The 19,099-nt window shown below is 39.4% G+C and overlaps 1 protein-coding gene and 1 long non-coding RNA gene across 4 annotated transcripts in view; one reads left to right on the forward strand and one right to left on the reverse strand.

The window, feature by feature from the left end:
• Positions 1–19,099, reverse strand: part of NRK (Nik related kinase) — a 204,078-nt gene that overhangs the window by 162,332 nt on the left and 22,647 nt on the right. For all 3 annotated transcript variants that reach the window (XM_072123361.1, XM_072123362.1, XM_072123360.1), the window contains exon 3: positions 7,914–7,970. In XM_072123361.1, coding sequence (XP_071979462.1) covers positions 7,914–7,970 — 57 coding nt within the window. The remainder of the gene's footprint in view (positions 1–7,913; positions 7,971–19,099) is intronic.
• LOC140076705 (uncharacterized) overlaps positions 1–19,099 on the forward strand; it is a 178,845-nt gene that overhangs the window by 76,954 nt on the left and 82,792 nt on the right. The window contains exons 2-3 of the long non-coding RNA XR_011849636.1: positions 5,668–5,754; positions 7,783–7,875. This is a non-coding gene — a long non-coding RNA (uncharacterized lncRNA). The remainder of the gene's footprint in view (positions 1–5,667; positions 5,755–7,782; positions 7,876–19,099) is intronic.

Genomic DNA, 19,099 nt, shown 5'->3' on the forward strand with positions numbered 1-19,099 from the left:
TCAAAAAAACAGCAACATAAAGACGGGTAGATGCCGACATGTTATTATCTGTTATACTGACTGCCGCTCCTGCCGATCTCTATCCCTGCTATGATGTTAATGTAGAGACTAAAAGTGTAACTAATTTCCCTTATGTATTCTCTGTACATGTAGCATCTGTAGGATAGGATCACCCATTGTACGTTCCGGGTGTGATCTTAGGCTTAGTCCATTTTTTTATGATTTTCCTTCTGTCAGACAGTATTCCTGGTACTTTTCTTCCCTCATTTCCAATTACAAATATTAGGCCTTAGTAGATGATTTTTGTATCTCTTTTTGTATTGGTTATTATGTGGCTATCAGAGCTGATTGGTAATGAATTATTTCATGGACATTGCTTCACGACTGGCACAGAATTATGGAACGTTCTGTGTTGTGGGCATGAATGTGTGAGAAGTTACAGGTTCTAGGACTTTTCCCTGGGCAACACTTCATCAAGGCACAAATGTAAGTAAATGTTATAGTTACTAGGGTACTAGTTATATATTTATATAGAGATATAAAAATAAAACATACTCCTATAGTAGCACATACAATGGGTTGTCCCCATATTATATCTGGACAGTTGAGGATATTGGCTGACGTTGGTTGTGCAGCCACTTAGGCTTTTTGTAAGACAGATAATTTGGCAGTAACCATCAGGTTGGTAATGACTACTAGATTAATGGGAATCTAATTTGTCGGATAGGGATTCCCTATACTCAATTGGTATGGAAGGGTTGAATTTGAGCATGCACACCAGGCTCTTGGCTGTGTATACTTTGCATGGCAGGGTGCTAGACTGCAGCTTCATCCAGATAAAAGAGACCTAGGGCTCTGTGGTTATTATTGGAACACCCTTTTATAACCCTAAAAAGACGATGTAGAAGAACAACGTCTGAATACCAAACTGCCGATCATTGCTTGGCTTTTTTTTTGTCTTTTTATAACTTTTTTTTTTTTTTGTCTTTGTTTGTACTGCACTGTATTTCCCCACTTTGGAACTAATGAAGGTTTATGTTATCTTAAAACTAGAAGATGCATTATAATTTCCCTTCCACTCTAATTATGGTCCTGCATCCAGGGTCATCATTCATCAGATCTCCTGAAGACCTGCGCATGATGTCAATCACCTAGTAGGTGTTGAGAGGCAGGGAGAGCTTGACTTCAATGTAAAACTCTCCACCTCCCTGATTCTATACATCAAACTTTAAAGTTGATTTTCTGGATGATGTCACCAGACTGGCAGTTGATCAACTGCTTGACAGCAAAGCGGTAGTGGATTATTGTGCCACTTTCTGATGACATGTTCCCTTTTAATAAATCCCAGTGCTTATGCCGTATCCAGCATGGAGGATTTCAGACCCTGTGTGAACCTTATCTTTAAACTGTGAAAAGTATGTCTAAAACATTGGAGGAATGAAACTGCGTGTGAATTTCTGGAGGTGGCTTCTTCTTTGAAGAGTGACCTGATAAAAATTTTTCCAGTTGGTGTTGTATCTCCAAGGCCGTGGACTCCTGAGTGCAATAGTACATTTTCTAAATTATATTTATTAGTATAACTGTCTACTCCAGAATTCTGGAGTTATTAAGGGTTTAAGACCATCTCTAGGCAGTATTAAGACTTGTCTGAAAAGTGGGTTTGACCATGGAAAGATGGGGGCATGTACATCAGTTTAGAACTAAAGTAGAGGTCACATTTGTAAACTACTCCAGATCACCCGACATGACTTATCTGGGGCATAACAAGACGGAGGAGTCTAAGTTAGCCCTGGTCTATTCTCCGACTCCATCATAAATCACCCCATTGTACTTAACCCTAATCTTCAAAATGTAAGTTGAAGTTTGCCAATTTTAAAGTGCTGTAATAAATAAAATATTATCTCAGTGATTATCTAATGCTTGGCTGACATCTCCCGAGCACCACAGATGGCTCCAGAGCTGGTCTAATGATTAATAAAGCTTTTATACTTCATTTAAAGCTGCTTTTTGCTAATGTTCTTCAGATGAACATCTGAACAAACATCTACTTATTTGCGGACCATGTGCTATTTCAGCTTTTATTGCTCATTGACCTTCAACCATACCAAGAACTCAAACCCTCTTCCTTTTTGCTGGTCATAGACGACATAAACTTCGAAATAATTATGGAACCACTTCTATGTGCCCTAATGTAATTTATTGCAAAATACTTGTATCACTGAATATACTGTCTTATGATCGGGTAGATGAGATGTTGGATTTCTACATTCAGGGGACTTCTCAGAAATGTATTTCCTGCTGACCTAGTGGTAAATCAATACAGCTGGCTGGTGTGACCTCAAGCTGGAGTCACTGGTTTTAATATAGTCACAGAATGAGTCAAATTTGGGTGTGCCACTCAGATTAGGGATTAAGAATCTTCCTCTTTCATTAAAATTTAGGTGTGAGGAAACCGCTATTCGCTGAAATGCTTTGTATAAGAATTAGAGCAATAAGTCTGAATTTAGAACTATTCTGTAACCTTTTATCAAAGTTATGATTATATTAGCATCCAATCAACGTTAATATTGCGGAAAATATTTGTATTGTTATTATGAGAAAACCTATTGATGTAGTGTATACACGTTTACCCATCTGCAATCTCCGTTCAGAATAACCAGGTGTTAACTCTTCATATTTCATATTCAAAATGTAACGTGTAATTGCTATATATAGGCAGCATGTGATAGATTAGTAGGAAAAGATACAAAATAAGTTTCTGGGATTAGTCAAATAGGTGGTCATACTCCGTGACTGATGAATTTTACTCACCTGTTGAAAGATATTTCTGTGTATGTACATTTAGTTAAAGCGTCTTCTTCATTTATGAGGCAAGACAATTGTATAATATTCTACTCAGCTGCTCCTGCACTATAACATGCTGCATGCAGAAAGGCCATTATGTATAATTTTCTAAGCTTCTCCTGCTCTATAGCATGTTGCTAAAGACACTGTATACAAACTGTTCAGTTCCTCTTGCTCGACAACCTGCTGCCTGCAGATAGGACACTGTGTACAATCTGCTCAGCTTCTCTTTCTCTATAACATGCTGCCTGCAGATAGGACACTGTGTGCAATCTGCTCAACTTCTCCTTCTTTATAGCATGCTGTCTGCAGACAGGACACTGTGTGCAATCTGCTCAGTTCCTCCTGCTCTATAACATGCTTTCTGCTGATAGGACACTATGAACAATCTACACAGCTCCTCCTGCTCTATAATATGACACATGCAGCTAGGACACTATGTACAATCTGCACAGTTCCTCCTGCACTATAACTTGCTACCTGCATACTGGATGCTATGTACAATCTACTCAGCATCTGTATAACATGTGGCCTGCAGACAGAGCACTGTGAAAATCTTATCAGCTCCTCCTACTCTATAGCATGCAGACTGCAGATGGGACACTATGTACAATATTCTCAGCTCCACTTCTCTATAACATGCAGACTGCAGATGGGACACTATGAACAATATTCCCAGCTCCCCCTGCTCTGTAACATACTGCCTGCAGATAGGACACTATGAACAATATTCTCAGCTCCTCCTGCTCTACAACATGATACCTGCAGATAGGACACTATGAACAACTTGCCCAGGCCCTCAAGCTCTATATAATGCTACCTGTGGATAAGTACAACCTTTTCAACCTCCTGCCTGACCACAATATATTCTGGTATAAAGGAAAATAATTGTGTTTCTGTTGAAAAACTTTACCAAAACAGACCAGTTACTATGAATAACTACCCTGCTCTTTTTTGCAACAGCTTTGGTATGTTTCATATTGTAATTGATAGCTTTATTGGATGGATCTTTGGCATGGCTCCCTATGTATTTACCTACCCGGTAATTCCATCACCTGTTGGCAGCCAACAATTACTCTGTGAGTAAAGAAATGGTGGAAATCCACTAGTCAGAAAAAACCATAGTGAAAATACCTATACCTATTGCCTAATAAATATATACTATTCATAGAGTGGTTAATGGTATGGAGTATGTGGCACACGACTCTCCTCACATAGTCCTAAAACTGACTGCACTGAAATATTCCCTGGGTCTATGAAATCCTATCATTTCCCCGAGAGCCGGCAGACCTGATAGCAGCTGGCATATTGTTTAGAAAATTTGGCTAATAAAATGCCCTGTCTATTGCTTGGCAGCTCTGTCCTGAGAAGTCAGTAGGACGTAAAAGTCTGGATGTGTCCAAAAAGAAAACAAAAGAATGGAGTTTGTGTGACGGAAAAGGATATGGAGGGTCACACAGTGTTACAGGAAGTTATCTGTGCTCCATCTCTGGCAGCAGATAAACTGGAAGCAGCCAGGAGAATGTGTGTTTTTCTAAGTTGTTTTTTCCTGGTAAATAATTTACTCTAAAATCTCTGAAGAAGGAGGAGGAGGGACGTAATCCAATAACGTGCCCTTATACCCTCCTTTATAGAACGCTATGTTTATTTCTATACCCTTTAATCTCTTGCTACGCCTCGTATCTACAGCCACAATTGCATCAATGTCTTCCGCATTTACCTGATGGGTAGTGACACAAGTGTTTTCTCCTGCCGGGGAGCGATACGCTCCTTGTAAACTAGTTGAGCACTCAAGGGCAAGTAGCGGATCCTTCTATACAAAGGTTATGTCTCTACAGAAGGCGATGCTTAATAGGCTGCTCAGCCATGAAAATTGAAAGTGACCATGAACCCTTTGCATTCTTGTGGTGTATTTGTTATTTGTGTGGACAAACAATACGCAAGCGAAATTCTTTACTTAAAGCAATATTCTGGTCATTAGCAGTCATCTGGTAAATGGACAAACATTTTTTGCAGTGGTCTGTACTTTTTGATACTGTGAGGGACACTCTAAGGGGGCATGCACACCAACATATGGGGGATGTATATACGGCAGACGTATATACGGCATACATACTTCCCCCATACACTTCTATGGCCTCACAGTGCCATACCGCAGCGGTACAGTGCAGCATACATGTGGCATTGTAAGGTTCCGTAGCCCGTAGAAAGATGGGACATGTCCTATCTTTCTACAGAATACGGCACCGTGCGCTGTGTATTCCTATGGAGAAGGCCGGGGGTGAGCAGCGCTCATCCCCTGCTCCACTCCCCGATGCTGATGTATGTACTACGCTGTACTATGGTACGGCGGGCATACATTGTGTGAATGTAGCCTAAGGATGCATGTACACAAACGTATGGGGGACGTATCTATCCCCCCATAATTGTCTATGGCGCCCTGGGCTCGGTACCATGAGCACAACGTGTGCTCACCATACCGTGCCATGGCCCGGATAAATGATAGAGCTTGCTCAATCTTTTGGCTGTAAGCACAGTGTGTGCCACTATTCTCTATGGAGAGGGGAGGGGCGAGCTATGCTCGCTTATCCTCCTATCCATTGCACCCGGCCTGTGTCTGACCGGCAGTAACCGTGTGGGCACACGTTCATGTGCATGCACCCTAAATGGCATCCTAACCTGGCACTTGGGGAGCAATCAGATATCTAGATGTCAATAAACCAAGCAAGTCCAGTATAGGATATCATTTTGTTTTATCTGCATCCCCCTTTCAAATAAATCTGAATGATGGCTGTATTGTGATTCTCACATTTTTCTTTCTAGACTAAAGACCTGTTTTCTGTTTTTAAACTACTTCCTCAGTCAAAGAGTATGGATGTAGAGTGACCTCTTCCTGTCTTTGCCCTAAAGGTGAGTCAATTATATCCTAACCATAGTTTCCATAAAGTAACTTAATAGTAAATCCAAATCTAAATAAAAAAATGAAAGTTGCAGCTTTGTTGTGTTTTAAACAGTTTTGGTAATCTATCACTTACCACAACTTAAGGTAATAGGTGCAGCATTTGGACAATATGGTAGTTTTATTTAAATGCACAGATGTAATATTTTAGCAGTTCTGTCCGGACCTAGAAGTGTTGTAGCAATATTTATGGCACTAGGCATTGGTACTGAGGTTATTGCATTGAGTCATGATACTTTCAAGACATACAATATGTTACCACTTCAATACTAGAGACTTAAGTAGACAATTGAGGGAAAGGGATTGCTGCCAAAAAGTCTTCAGTAACCTCCAAAGTTATTTGTGGTGTAACTTGAAGCAGTATTGTGTATAAATGAAAAATGTAGTTGTTTTCAGCTAGGGAAGAGACTATAGAGATAAAGTAAGCAGTAAATGTCAAGTAAGTAGCACCAAAAGGATACGTATTGTGCATGTCTACCTATAGATAATGATTGACTTGAATTTAATTTCCTCCATACTGCTACTCTACAGCTAGGATATTATGCCTATAGGGAGTCATGGCTATAAAGGTATGGGGGAGGGGTGGTATAGGAAAGGTGGTGAGTAGAATTAAAAATGTAATCTTTATAAGTTATGTATTAACAGAAGTGGAAAATTATTCTAGTCATAGAGAAAATTATGTAAATGAAGAGTGATATGCATAAAAAAACAAATCTGACTTCAGATTCCTTAAGTGCATTGCAAGTGAGCGATAATGAAAGTTATGGGGGGACCTCTGTATATAATCCACCAAGAAAATTTTCATCCAGTACTCCTCTGCTTTCATGGCTATAATGATCTTCTTTATTGATCTTCAAAAATATTATATGCAGTTACAGCAAGAACAGACAATTGGACCAATGTGTTCCGACCTATGGGGTCCTGGATGACATTTTCCTTTTGGATTAAATACTCGGGACACCCATAATTTTCCTAAACCCTCACTTGCAAAACACTGCAGTCACGTTGAAGTACCAGCGTTGTGGGAGAAGCGTCCGTGCACCTGAGGATTCAAGGGCAGGTGAGCTGAACACAATCTCTTTTATGTGTGGTCCCCAGTATTGTTACATTACCAAACCCCTCTACAGTGCGAGTTTAACATGAAATGCTTCAGGGCCAGGGGAAAGAGAAACTTTTTGGGGGCACTTTTTTATTGATACAACCCCTACTATTATATACAAACCGAGGATGTGTCCAGGCGCAAGGTTGTAGTCTCTGGTGGCTCCGACAGCAGAACAATGCCCTAGCAGTCACTTGCTGCTAGTGGCCGAGTAACTGAACTTGGCTCTCCAGACACACGGCACTGAAAGGGTGCTAATCTCAGTAGGTGGCGTGGGGGTGGGGGTGCAGTATTGGATGGCTATCACTCCCACAATTGAACTATCCCCATCTACAGTTGGGTATTGCTGGACCAAACATACATTTCGCTGAAGCTAATCGGCTTATTCTAGGGAAGAATCTAGGCACCCTTCATTATTGGATCAGGTTGATTCTCTCTCCCTCCCTGGATGCAAAAATAATAAAGTATACTTGCTATTCTCCAGGTCCCCTGACACACTAAATGGAGATGAGTGGTTCTGGCAAATCTTACTCATGGCTAGTTACTAAGCTGCTGTTTGTCTGCCAATCCAACATCATGTCCTGGTCACGCAGATGAACGCAAACCTGAACGGGAACATTGGGTCGGCTCCTCTCTAACACTGAAGTGGGAGTAGCCTAAAAACCCACTATAGGCAATAAAAACAGGCCCTGTTAATTTATTTTTCATTTGTTTTTCTAACTCATCCCTTTCCCTGTGGGTTTTTCAAAACAATTGGAAAATCTTCTCTAACAATCCAGTTAAAGAAAAAATGTTTTGTGTTTGTGCCACTCATTTACAGCGTAGCCAAACATTTTACTCTTTTCCGCTACCATTTCTGACTGTGATAATTTCCTCACAGGTAGCCCCCTGTATCCTAGAATGAGAGGCAGCTTCCCGTTCCTTATTTTGTAAGAATCACCCGCAAACCAGATGCAAACTCCAATAACACAAGGTATTGTCCCATTATAGTCCTGTAAACAAGCAACTTACCTCTGTGACATTCATGAGCTTAATTGCGGCGAGCTGTCCTGTCTTCACATGCCGGCCCTGCGGAGATAAAGAGCAGAGTTAAATTAAGGGACTTCATTATAACAACTGATTAAAGACGAGCTCTTGTATGGAAATACAATTTCTCTGTAGTCGGCTGGAGGCTTTGATGCTGCTTCTCAGATCTCCAGCACGGTCCAAACAAGCCAATAATTTCACAAATTCATTGTAGGTATTTATTTCAATTAAATAGCCATTTTACCGACGGCTTTTTCTTTTTCTTAACTTTCTGGTAATGTAACAAGTGTGTTTAAACCTGAAGCAATTTCTGCAATGGGTGACATTTTAGGCAGAGGGCAGACTAGATTTTACTGCTATTAATGGGCGTTTTGAGAAATAGATTTTTAATGAATAGATGGCTTTATGCTAAACGCTTGTGTTGTTTTTTTTTTCCATGTCGCTCTGGCTTTTAATACATTAGGGTTTGGCATAAATTGGACTTTTGGAACAACATTTAAATACTAATCACGCCACAAATGAAAAAAAAAAGTCCAGTTTGCAGTGCAAAGAACAGTGCGGCACCTGATAAAGCGTTGTCAATGCTTCTGCTAATGAACACTGTTCTTTGACACAGCCGCGTGTACGGTCATTATCCGCTTTATTTGATGTAAGTTATGGTTAGTACATATTTCCTTGCTTTTCAATTGGAGGCCATTGTCTGCTCCTTTAATCACTACCCAGACTTGTTTCATATTGAATATAAAATGCTTTTATTTTAGACATTTAACTCCTAAATATCCGATAAACCTTGTGAATGCTAAATTCAAAGCATATGCTTGCCTATGTAAGGGATGCATTGTATATTTACAATGCTACGCTTGTAAATATAGAGGGGTTTGAAGAGAACTTGTCACCAAATATAAACTGCCTCATGTGATCACCACTATGCCCATGATGAATTTGGTGTTGGTTAAGAAAATTCCATGCATTGAAAATATAGGGCTCCCGGAGGCTTATATGTGACTTAGCTTGTAGTAGCCAATGGGGTGGTAAACTTTTATTTTTGTTCCTCACAAGAGACTCTGACATGGAAAAATAAGTTACCGCCACATTGGCTACAATGTGTTTATACAGGGGCTGTTTCATAGGAATGGGTGTAAAAAATACTCTACTGGTCTACAAACATACATGAAAAGCAGAGTTCCCCAAGCAGTCCTGCAATATTTCCAAAAATTACATCTAAGTTGCCTTCCCTCTCTACAATGAATGTGGTTAGTAATGTTACACATCTAATTGACAGTAACTGTGTATATTCCTTTATATGATCATATATACATCATAGAAAGGGTCCCCATTGGATTAGCTACAATGTAATTGTACAGCTAGAAATTCATGCCTGTACTCCTTTTAGAACAGTTTTCTATCGCAAAGTCAGCTGTTTGCTGTAAATGCCAGGAGTGGGACTTAGAGGCGATGGGCTGATTACCCCAGCTTGTCCCATCTGTTCCTGCACACATGACTTTTGGTCCATTCAAAGTCAATAAGACTGGCGGAGACAGCTTAGTTATGTAAATGACCTTGTCTGTCAGCATGATAGAGTGTTATAAACACTTATAAAATTAGCTGATCAGTTGTGACATTAGAAAACAAGGTGCATTCACCAGACGTGTGAAAACGCTCAGAATTAAGTGTAGCATATGGCCCCATTCATTTCAATGGGCAATACGGCCATCCATTTACGTGGTCAAATTGCCCACCGTACTATACCGGAAGCGACCCATATAAAAATATACAGCATGTCCTATTTTCTGTATGTATTTACATTCCGGATGCCCCTTAAAAGTCTATGGGAACGCATAAAACGGTGTATAAAACATGCTGCATGCAGTTGTGCATCGTATGCTGCCATATATACGTGCAGTATCCAGAACCAGTAGGAGGTGGGTTCTATCAGCCAGCCAATAGTCATCCAACCATTATATGCCAGAACAGCATATTTTATATGGATGTGGTACAGAACCGCTGATATGCGGATAAAAATCGTCACGTATATGCAGATTCATTTGGAAATAAGAACGTTCATGTGACTGCAGCCTAACTTTTATGAAATAAAAAGAAGTTGTGGACTCTCTCAGTGAAAGTTCTCAAAAATGATAGGACGCTTGCTTCTGTTTCTGTCCTGCTCCACTTTGTATACTACCTCCTTACTACTTAATTTAAAGTGAGTTTGTGGTCTAAAGATTTGGGCTGCATTCAGACCAATGTGTGGGGGTTGCATGTATGAAAGTCGCAAACAAAAGGCCCTGGCCCATTTGTTGTTGGCCCGGTGCATGAGGCACTGTGCATACACCGCACCATGATTGTGCCCAATAGAAGCTAGTCCCTGGGCTGTCCATGAGGCCTAAGTTTGTGCTAAAACAAAAATGATACAAATCGTGTAGGGATTTAAGTGGCACAACCTATACCAACTTATACACTACTGTCTGCTATGCTACTGCTTCATCTGGTACCAAAATTTGTGCTAAATACAATATTGGAAAGTAGAGACTAGTAGAGTTTATAAGTTATGATTGATCAAACAAAAAATACAAGAAATCCAATGTATAACATGGCCAGAAATTAATGGTTTGCTGTAAACTGTTAGTAATAATCTAGTGGGTATGCCAAAATGTACTGGTAAATCATAGCTAAAAATAACATCACATGTAATATATGTACCAACTACTAACAAAGATACAAAAACAACAGTTAAAAAGTGACAACAAAAAGAAAAAAATGCCTTACACTGCAGTTATCAAAAGGGTTTTTGAACGTTTTAGACAGTTTTTTCACCACTGATGCAAATAAAAGGGGACATGGTATAATGGAAAAGGATGCACGCCACATGGCAATGTGCCAAGATTTTGGCTATTTCTTGCATTAAACTTGGCATACAGAAAGCCAACTAAGATGTGCAAAATGACACCAGATTTATTATCTAGCTTCAGACACGTTAATCAAGGCAAATTTAAGATGATCTGTGATAGTCTGGGTTGCAGACTTTGTTGATTTAGTTGATATTTTCCCCAAATCTTTGGTTTCATCCATCTAGAACTATCAGGGAGACCATCTAAGAGCAACATATTTATTTTCTCTACACAAGGCAATGGCCTGGAATAAGGATCTTGCTAAAAAAGGGTGGGCTCCACTTCATTCAGACAGTCCTGTACTTCAATAATAAGAAGCCATCGGTGATACTGTGTAAAATAACTTCTCTTTACACTGGCTCTGCCTGAGGAATGCAGAGAGATCATGCAAAATACTCTATATCAGGCTGTATGGACTGAACTCTATATATAAGGTGCCAGGTAATAGGCCGCCTCCTGCTGTATAACAATCATGCACACAGGACACTATAAGCAGCAACCATCCTGCTCTATAACACATTGCAGCACATTTACTATGGGCCGTGCGCCAGTTGTTGTTGGACTTTGCACCTTGTTTTAGGTGAAAACTGCTTGCACGGGTATTTAAGAAGGGTCGCACGTGACCCTTTTGTGGCGCAGCTGCACTCGCCATCATGTGAGACAAATCGGGGGCCGTTCTGGTGCTCAGTCGCAGCGTGCGCCAGATTTAAAGGGGTATTCTCATCTGGGCATTAATATTCAATTTTATTAATATGTCCTATATAAACATATCTTCAATTAGATGGTATTACAAAAAAATTTACCTCGGTGAAGATAATTTCTCATAAGTGTAGTGGTCCCTTATAAACAATACTGTATCCTTGGATATGACCCCCTCTGCTGGAGTGATTGCACAAACCAACAAAAAGTGGTAAAGAATGCTGAATCCAGGTGGTCAGGCAGAACTCAATAGAGCATGTCTGCCCACCACTTCCAGAGCGAGGGGTGGTCGTATCCAAGGAAGCCATCTCGTTTCTAAGGGACAACATGGCTACATTTATGAAATTATCTTCACAGAGGAACATTTATTTAATAACATCCAATTGAATAAATGTTTACATATGGCAAATGAATTGAATGAAATGTCAATGCCCAGATGAGAATACCCCTTTAACATGAAAAGTCCAACATAATTGTGTTGAATGCCCTATGTTAAAGGGGCACCCAAAAAAAGTGGTACTCGCTCTCTCTGTTGGGGTAGTGCAAGGGGCGCCAGATTCACGAACAACATGCACCGGAAATCCAGAAGCCGGCCCCCCTTGCACACTACACAGGCAAACTGCATTTAGCGCCGTTTGCACGGTTATTGGTAAATGTGCCCCACTGTCTGTAGATAGGTCGCTATATCCAAAGTACTAAGCTGCACCTGCTCTATGACATGATGATCGGACATTGTAAAATCTGCTCTGCTCCTCCTGTTCTATAACATGTTGCCTGCAGAAAGGACACTCTATACCAGTGGTGGTGAACCTATGGCACGGGTGCCAGAGGTGGCACTCAGAGCCCTCTCTGTGGGCACTCAGGCCATTGACTCAGGCCCAAGACAGAGCTTACCAAACAGGACCAAATCCACCGAATCTTCCTGCAGTCCCAGGCAATTTAAGAGATGCTCCTCTCAGCGCTATTTCAAAGTGACACTTCAATGGCTGTTTGGAACTGCGGGAAAAGTGAGAAGGTGTTGATAGAAGTGCATTATCTTTGTAGCTCATCCTACTGGACCCTTCATTCGTACTGTACAGAGAGACCCTGCAGAGAAGCTACAATGATAGTCTGAATGTGGCCTCAAGGGGCCGATACGATTGATAGATGTTGAAGAACAGTTAGCAATAAGTTACTGCTTAAAATGCCATGTTGGCACTTTGCGGTAAATAAGTGGATTTTGGTTGTAGTTAGGGCACTCTGTCTCTAAAAGGTTCGCCATCACTGCTCTATACAGTCTGCTTTCCTCCTCCTGCTCTATATGATACTTCCAGCAGCTAAGACCCATATGCCCGATCTGTTCATCTCATTCTGCACTGTGTGATAAGGCCTTTTTCTGCTGTGTGTGCTTTCTGTAATGTGCCCATCTACCCCAGGAGATAACTGCCCCCTTATCTTATACCTCACACAATGAATATTACTATTTGGATGATTATGTCACTTTGTAACTTTCACAACAGTTATAAATTGCTATTTTAATTCTACTGTAAGAGGAAACAATGGACACCCTTTAGTTTCCCCCGGCTGTTTACCCAAGGCATTTGACGTGGTTTATGTAACGTTTGCAGTGGTCCTATGAATGCAGACATTAAGAAATTCTTTCTGTAGACACAATGAATAAAAATAACACCTGTGGTGTAAGTCGTACAATACAATGATGATAAACAGTCATTTAAGAATTTCCAGGAGGCAGGAAAGGGTGGAATAGAAATCTCCTTTGATATAAACAAGAGAGAAGGAAACAGTGAAAATATCCTGAACTATTAAACATTTTCGGATTGTCGCACTTTGTGTAGAATTCCTCTCATGGGGAGCCAGATGTTTTCTTTTTATGTCTGCTAGATATTATTTTTATCTGCCGCTGCTGTAAAGTATATACGGTAGTAATTATGTGTCTGTGGTATAAATCGTATGGGATACACGATCACCGGTAATTATGGAGATATATTATGTATCGTGTGTGATATTATCTAGACTGTAAGCCTTTATAGAGTTCCAGGGGAATGGCAGAAATGGGATATTAGGATATACTTTAGAATTTATAGCCTCCTAGAAGAATAGAAATGATACTTAATGCAAAACTAATGTGAACTTAGGCACTGTTCACACTGATGTTATAGCTCCATGTCAACAGGAGCCATGAGACATCCCTTATAACAGTAATACAATCTAATGGATTCAATGTTTCCATTGGAAAGATGGTACAGGATGTTTTGTTAATCTTTCCGTGACAGATTTCACCCTAATGAATATGAAAAGATTTGTCCTGGCTTTGCATTTGTCAGACTTGTGTCGCATGAAAGTTGGCGCGATTGCGCCAAAATCCGATTGCGTGCGCCAGAAACCCCTGTTAAATGCAGCGAAAAACAGGAATAATCAGGAAACCCTGCGGTCTGTGTATCCTTAGTAAATGTGCCCCAATGTACAATATTCTCTGCTCTATAACATGCTGCCTGCAGATGGAACGCAGATATCTTCAGCAAAAACTATGCAATGAGCATTATCGTAAGTCATTTATCACGTTTTCTATTGCACTTTATAACAAAGAACTTGCTGGCTGTGGAACATCATTGAATATCATCTTTTTATGTGGTGTTGTTTTTAGTGTATGTCTTTAGTGTATGTTTTTGTATTTTTTATCTTGTGCATATGACTGAAGCAAAAGAATTTCCTCTTGGGGATTAATAAAGTTTTATCTAATGTAATGCAGCCTGCAGATAGGACACTATGTACAATCTGCTTAGCTCCCCCTGTTCTATAATGTTCTATAACACAATTTAAAATCTGCTTTGCTCCTCCTGCTCTAAAACATGCTGTCTGCATACTGTATAGTACTTTATAGTACAGACGGTCCCCTACTTAAGAACAACCGACTTACAGACGACCCCTAATTACAGATAGACCTCTGAATATTGATTATTTATTGTACTTTAGCTCTAGGCTACAATAACCAGTTATAACAGTTATTAAAGGTGTCTGCATTTAAGATTTATTGTTCATCCTTGTTCACTCCAACATTTTTAAAATCCAATTGTCACAGAGACCAAAAAAATTTTTGCCTGGGGTTACAGTTATAAAATATACAGTTCCGACTTACATACAAATTCAACTTAAGAACAAACCTACAGAACCTATCTTGTACGTAATCCAGGGGCTGTCTGAACTTTATGTGCAATATTCTCTGCTCCTCCTGCTTTATAACTTGCTGCCTGCAGGAAGAACACTAAATACAATCTGCTCATATCACAATCTTTTAACCATATTGACATGTTTGACATGGTCCTGGAAGAAGTTGTGTTTTCTTTTTCTTTTTTGTTGCTACTATGTAAATTGTCTTCCTGCCACAGTAGTCCAGAGTATATGCCATTTGTGAACACACCCTGTGTTGCTGTTTTATAAAAATTTTGCTGTATGCATAGACATATTCTAAACGAGCACTGTCAGTATGGATATTAATGAGCATTATAGTTCTGTACAATAGCTCCGGATATGTTGGGTTGCGGTGTATCCTACATACACGGAAATGACTGTTGTGATATAAAAATACATTTTGGAAACTCTTTCCTGTGTCTGCTGACCCATGGTCAGATAGGGGAAGACGCGTTTCCTATGGCCATTACTTTTATACTGTTCAGTCTGTCGTCTTAAGACACTCACTATTATTGGAAACTATTCCTCCTTGTGACTAAATTTATCTGGTGGCATCTTTACTGAAATCTCTGTACTTGTCCTTTGAAAACTTATCTGCAAGATCTAATAATAAAACTAATAATAAAGTTTTCTCTTGGAAGTGAAGAGCACAAAATGGCAAAATTAGGTCTCAATTTTTGTCTCTTTTGTTCTCAGTTGAAATTGTCTATTCTGTACTCCATCCAAAGATCTGAAAAAGACAGTACCTGAAAATGTTGCGTCTCCTAATATATGAGATGTGTTGAAAATGAAAAATTTATTTTCTAACTTAACTAGTTGTGGAGCTCAGAGCTAGGACTGTAGAAATAACACTAAGGGTGCATTCACACTAATCCCGTCGGCTCGCCAAAGTCGTCTATGGGGATGTATATCGATACAGGTCCCCAAGACGTGTAAAAGGGGCCTTAGAATTATAAAGCGAATGCAAAGGTTAATTCACATGGTAAGCTACGCGCATGGACACTGTAGGGTGGTCATCAGTTATTTAAGATATCAGATTATCCTCTCTACACTATGATTTTGGCACTAGATCAAACATGCCATCAAATTTATAAAATTTTGTATCTATAGAAGTAGAGTGGGGACCCAAAACAGTGTAGAGAAACACAAGAGGTAGAGTAGCTGAAGACAATCCACTTTGGAGGCTATTAGGGTCTGTTTTCTTTGGGTTAATTTCCTATGGGATGTTTTACACCTTAAAAGGTGGCCCGCAAAGGCAAACCTCCGTGAGTGCTGAAGAACAAGAACGTGTATGGTCCGTGAATCCGTGGTGGCTGGATTTCATGATCCGAACACTGTTGGCATTAAATGTGATACAAAGAGTCCCTACATCCCCTCGAAATAACCCTGCAATACTGAAAACATGATAACCTTTCAGATTGGTGTTCAAGTGGTTCCAGTTTAATGCTCAGTGCTAAAATACAGGACCGCACTCCATCCATATATCTCACTGTTGTGGCAGGAAATCACACACTAAAAGATGTGCCAGATATATATAGAACAACACCTATTCTGCTCCCCCAGAGCATATTAAAGTTGTAATGTCATTTTTAATTTTAATTGGTTCCACTTGTTTAGGAATCACAAATATATTTTATATTTATTTTGTTAAAGGGATTTCCAAGGATAAAAATATTTGTGTACATGGCTTGGCAGAGGGGGATGGCTTAAAAGACTATAAATGACTTCTACTTATCAATTCTGCTGTCTGATATTGTGATGTAGCGGGTGCTCAACAGTGGTCAGCATTCTGTGACCCACAATTATGTTGTGCAGTAATGTGAATTTTGGAAAAATTATGATCTCTCTGTAAAACTAAACGTCATGTGTTATTTTAAAGTAATAAATCAATAATTCATGATAAACCAAAATTATCATGTGTGTTTTTTTTTCTTAACTCTTCCCGTTTTTATGTTACTATGCTACCCACACTCTTCTAAAAATACAAGATTTTGGCTTGGCCGAGTGCACAAGTGTAATGTCTTCAGTGAGTGAAGTAGATGCGGTCTGTGGCCTCATCATCATCTTAAAATAAAAATAATAAGTATTTTCCAGGCACCTGTTTTAAAACGGGAACCGGGCACTTAACCACAATCTTTAGATTTAGTTGGAATACAGAAAAAAGGGAACCGAGCCGTGAGGACAGCACAGCTGCCAGCTAGTTTCTTCTGTATTTATTTTATTGTTTTATGAAATGAGTGGAAGTTACTGTAAGTTCATGATATTTACTGGTCCATCATTAGGGGAAGTGACTGGTTTCAAAAAGATCTATGAGAAATATTCTAATCATTTTAAAGGAACTCCTTTCCAATGATAAGAGGGATCCACCACTAATTTTGATGGATAATGGACCACACACCACAGCATAGGAGGGGGATTATTGTAAAATAAAAATCTAACAATGCAGATAGGACAATGAGCCAATTTAAAATATTTTTTAATATGTAGAAAGTTGCTGGTTTAATGTAATATTACTTTGTGAGTTTCATAGGCCTTTAGTAGAGTTTAATGGGGGGGATTTGTGTTCTCTCCAATCCTTTAAATAGGGAATAACATTGTAATGGGGTGGGGTTTAACTGCTGGGACCCCACCAATTGGCAGAATCTTGACATCCATTTCCACTACTTGAGGATGTTCTGTTTTCTGTCAATCCATTCAGTTACCCTGAGAGAACCAAAGATAATTGAACACTGTTCTCCTCTATTTCTGGCATTGAATGGTTTGGCAGTAGGATGCTCCTTCAATTATCAGGAACAGGAACACATTCTCATGATTGAATGGTGCCCAGGAGTTGGACATCCACCAATCATAATGTTATCTACCATCCTTTGGATAGGTAAGTAGAGGTTAAAGATGGGAAATTCCCTGGATCTGTCATCACTATACAAGATGGATACAATGGACTTATAAGTAAGTGCATTTTTTTGTGCACTAAAACCCCCCCACCACCTAAAGTCTATAACATGCTTACTATGGCCAATTCACATACCGGTAACTGTTCTTCACTTGTTGTGAGCCAAAACCATGTGAGACAACTACAGATGGGCACGGTTTAACGAAATAACTAGCACCTGTTTGGTGTAGTTGCCTCACCTGGTTTTGGCTCACAATAACTAATGCTAAAAACTGAAGCGCTAAGACTACACGTACACCGTATTGTTTCACAGTATCCATATTTTAGATTATTTTTTTCATAGGTTCGTATCTCTGTCACATCCCAAATGTGTTTTCTGAAACCATCCATATGTCAACCCTATTTGCAGATTGGTTGCTGGGTCACAAAAAATCAAGTGACTGGAATAAGCCAAGGACTTGATTTACCAGTCTTTTTTTATGGACCATAAATACATTGGTAATATGGGTGACACACTAACTGTATTTATGTCCATATGTGGAGAAACTGAAGACCGTTTGGACAAATATTGAAGATAAATATGGGAAATATTCAGGCTGTATAAAATGATGCGCTGTGTGCATGTAGCCCAAGGGCTTTTTCACGCTACCGTCAAGGCTCATTGAGGTCTATGGCACCCGCTCGTTTTTTTAATCGATATGGGAGGGTTGAGGAGCACACGGCAGTCTGAATGGGGCCTAATGGAGAATTGAACTGCCCTTTACTCTAAAGAGCCGTCAAAGTTATTACTTATGAGAAATGAGACTTAGACACTGCACACACTGTTATTTTATTATTTTTTAATTTATTTATTTTTTATTATTTTGTTTTTAGAATAATATACCATAGACCGACCTAGCTCCTTCGGTCTAATCTTAATTTGCCGAGTTACATTTGTTTGCATTCAGTGATATCTGTGAGAGGTTAAAGACAAGTCATGAGAACTTTTATACACAGCAACTTAAGTGTTGACCACAAACTGTGCATAAACATTAGCAGATGGGCAAGGAATGTTTTACATGTACATTGCTTAATGCAGTAGTGAAACTCCCAGAGTGAAGAACACATCGGCAGCATCAAAAGTCTTCCCATCACATAGTATATGTATGGTCAAACATTGTTGAGCTTTGCACGTTTACTAGAAAAATCGCTTCAAACTGAATTTCCATTACAAAAGAAAAAAAAAAGTATTTCTAAACCATCACAGTAAGATTTGGGTAAGAATATTTTAATAACGTGACTAAGCAAAAGAGGGACTTCTGTTTAACATTTACATATATTCAAAGGTCTTAATAATTGCCAAATTTATTGAAAAATTTTTTAAACATAAGATTTTGTCCCCTTTCACACAAACATTTTTGCATTGCGTTTTTACGTTGAGTTTTTGAATTACGTTTTTGCAGTGTTTTACGTTTTTGCAAAGTTTTTTTTGCTTTACGTTTTTTACATTATGTTTTTGCAGA

This window comes from Engystomops pustulosus, chromosome 9 (assembly GCF_040894005.1).
Source record: "Engystomops pustulosus chromosome 9, aEngPut4.maternal, whole genome shotgun sequence".
NCBI lineage: Eukaryota > Metazoa > Chordata > Amphibia > Anura > Leptodactylidae > Engystomops > Engystomops pustulosus.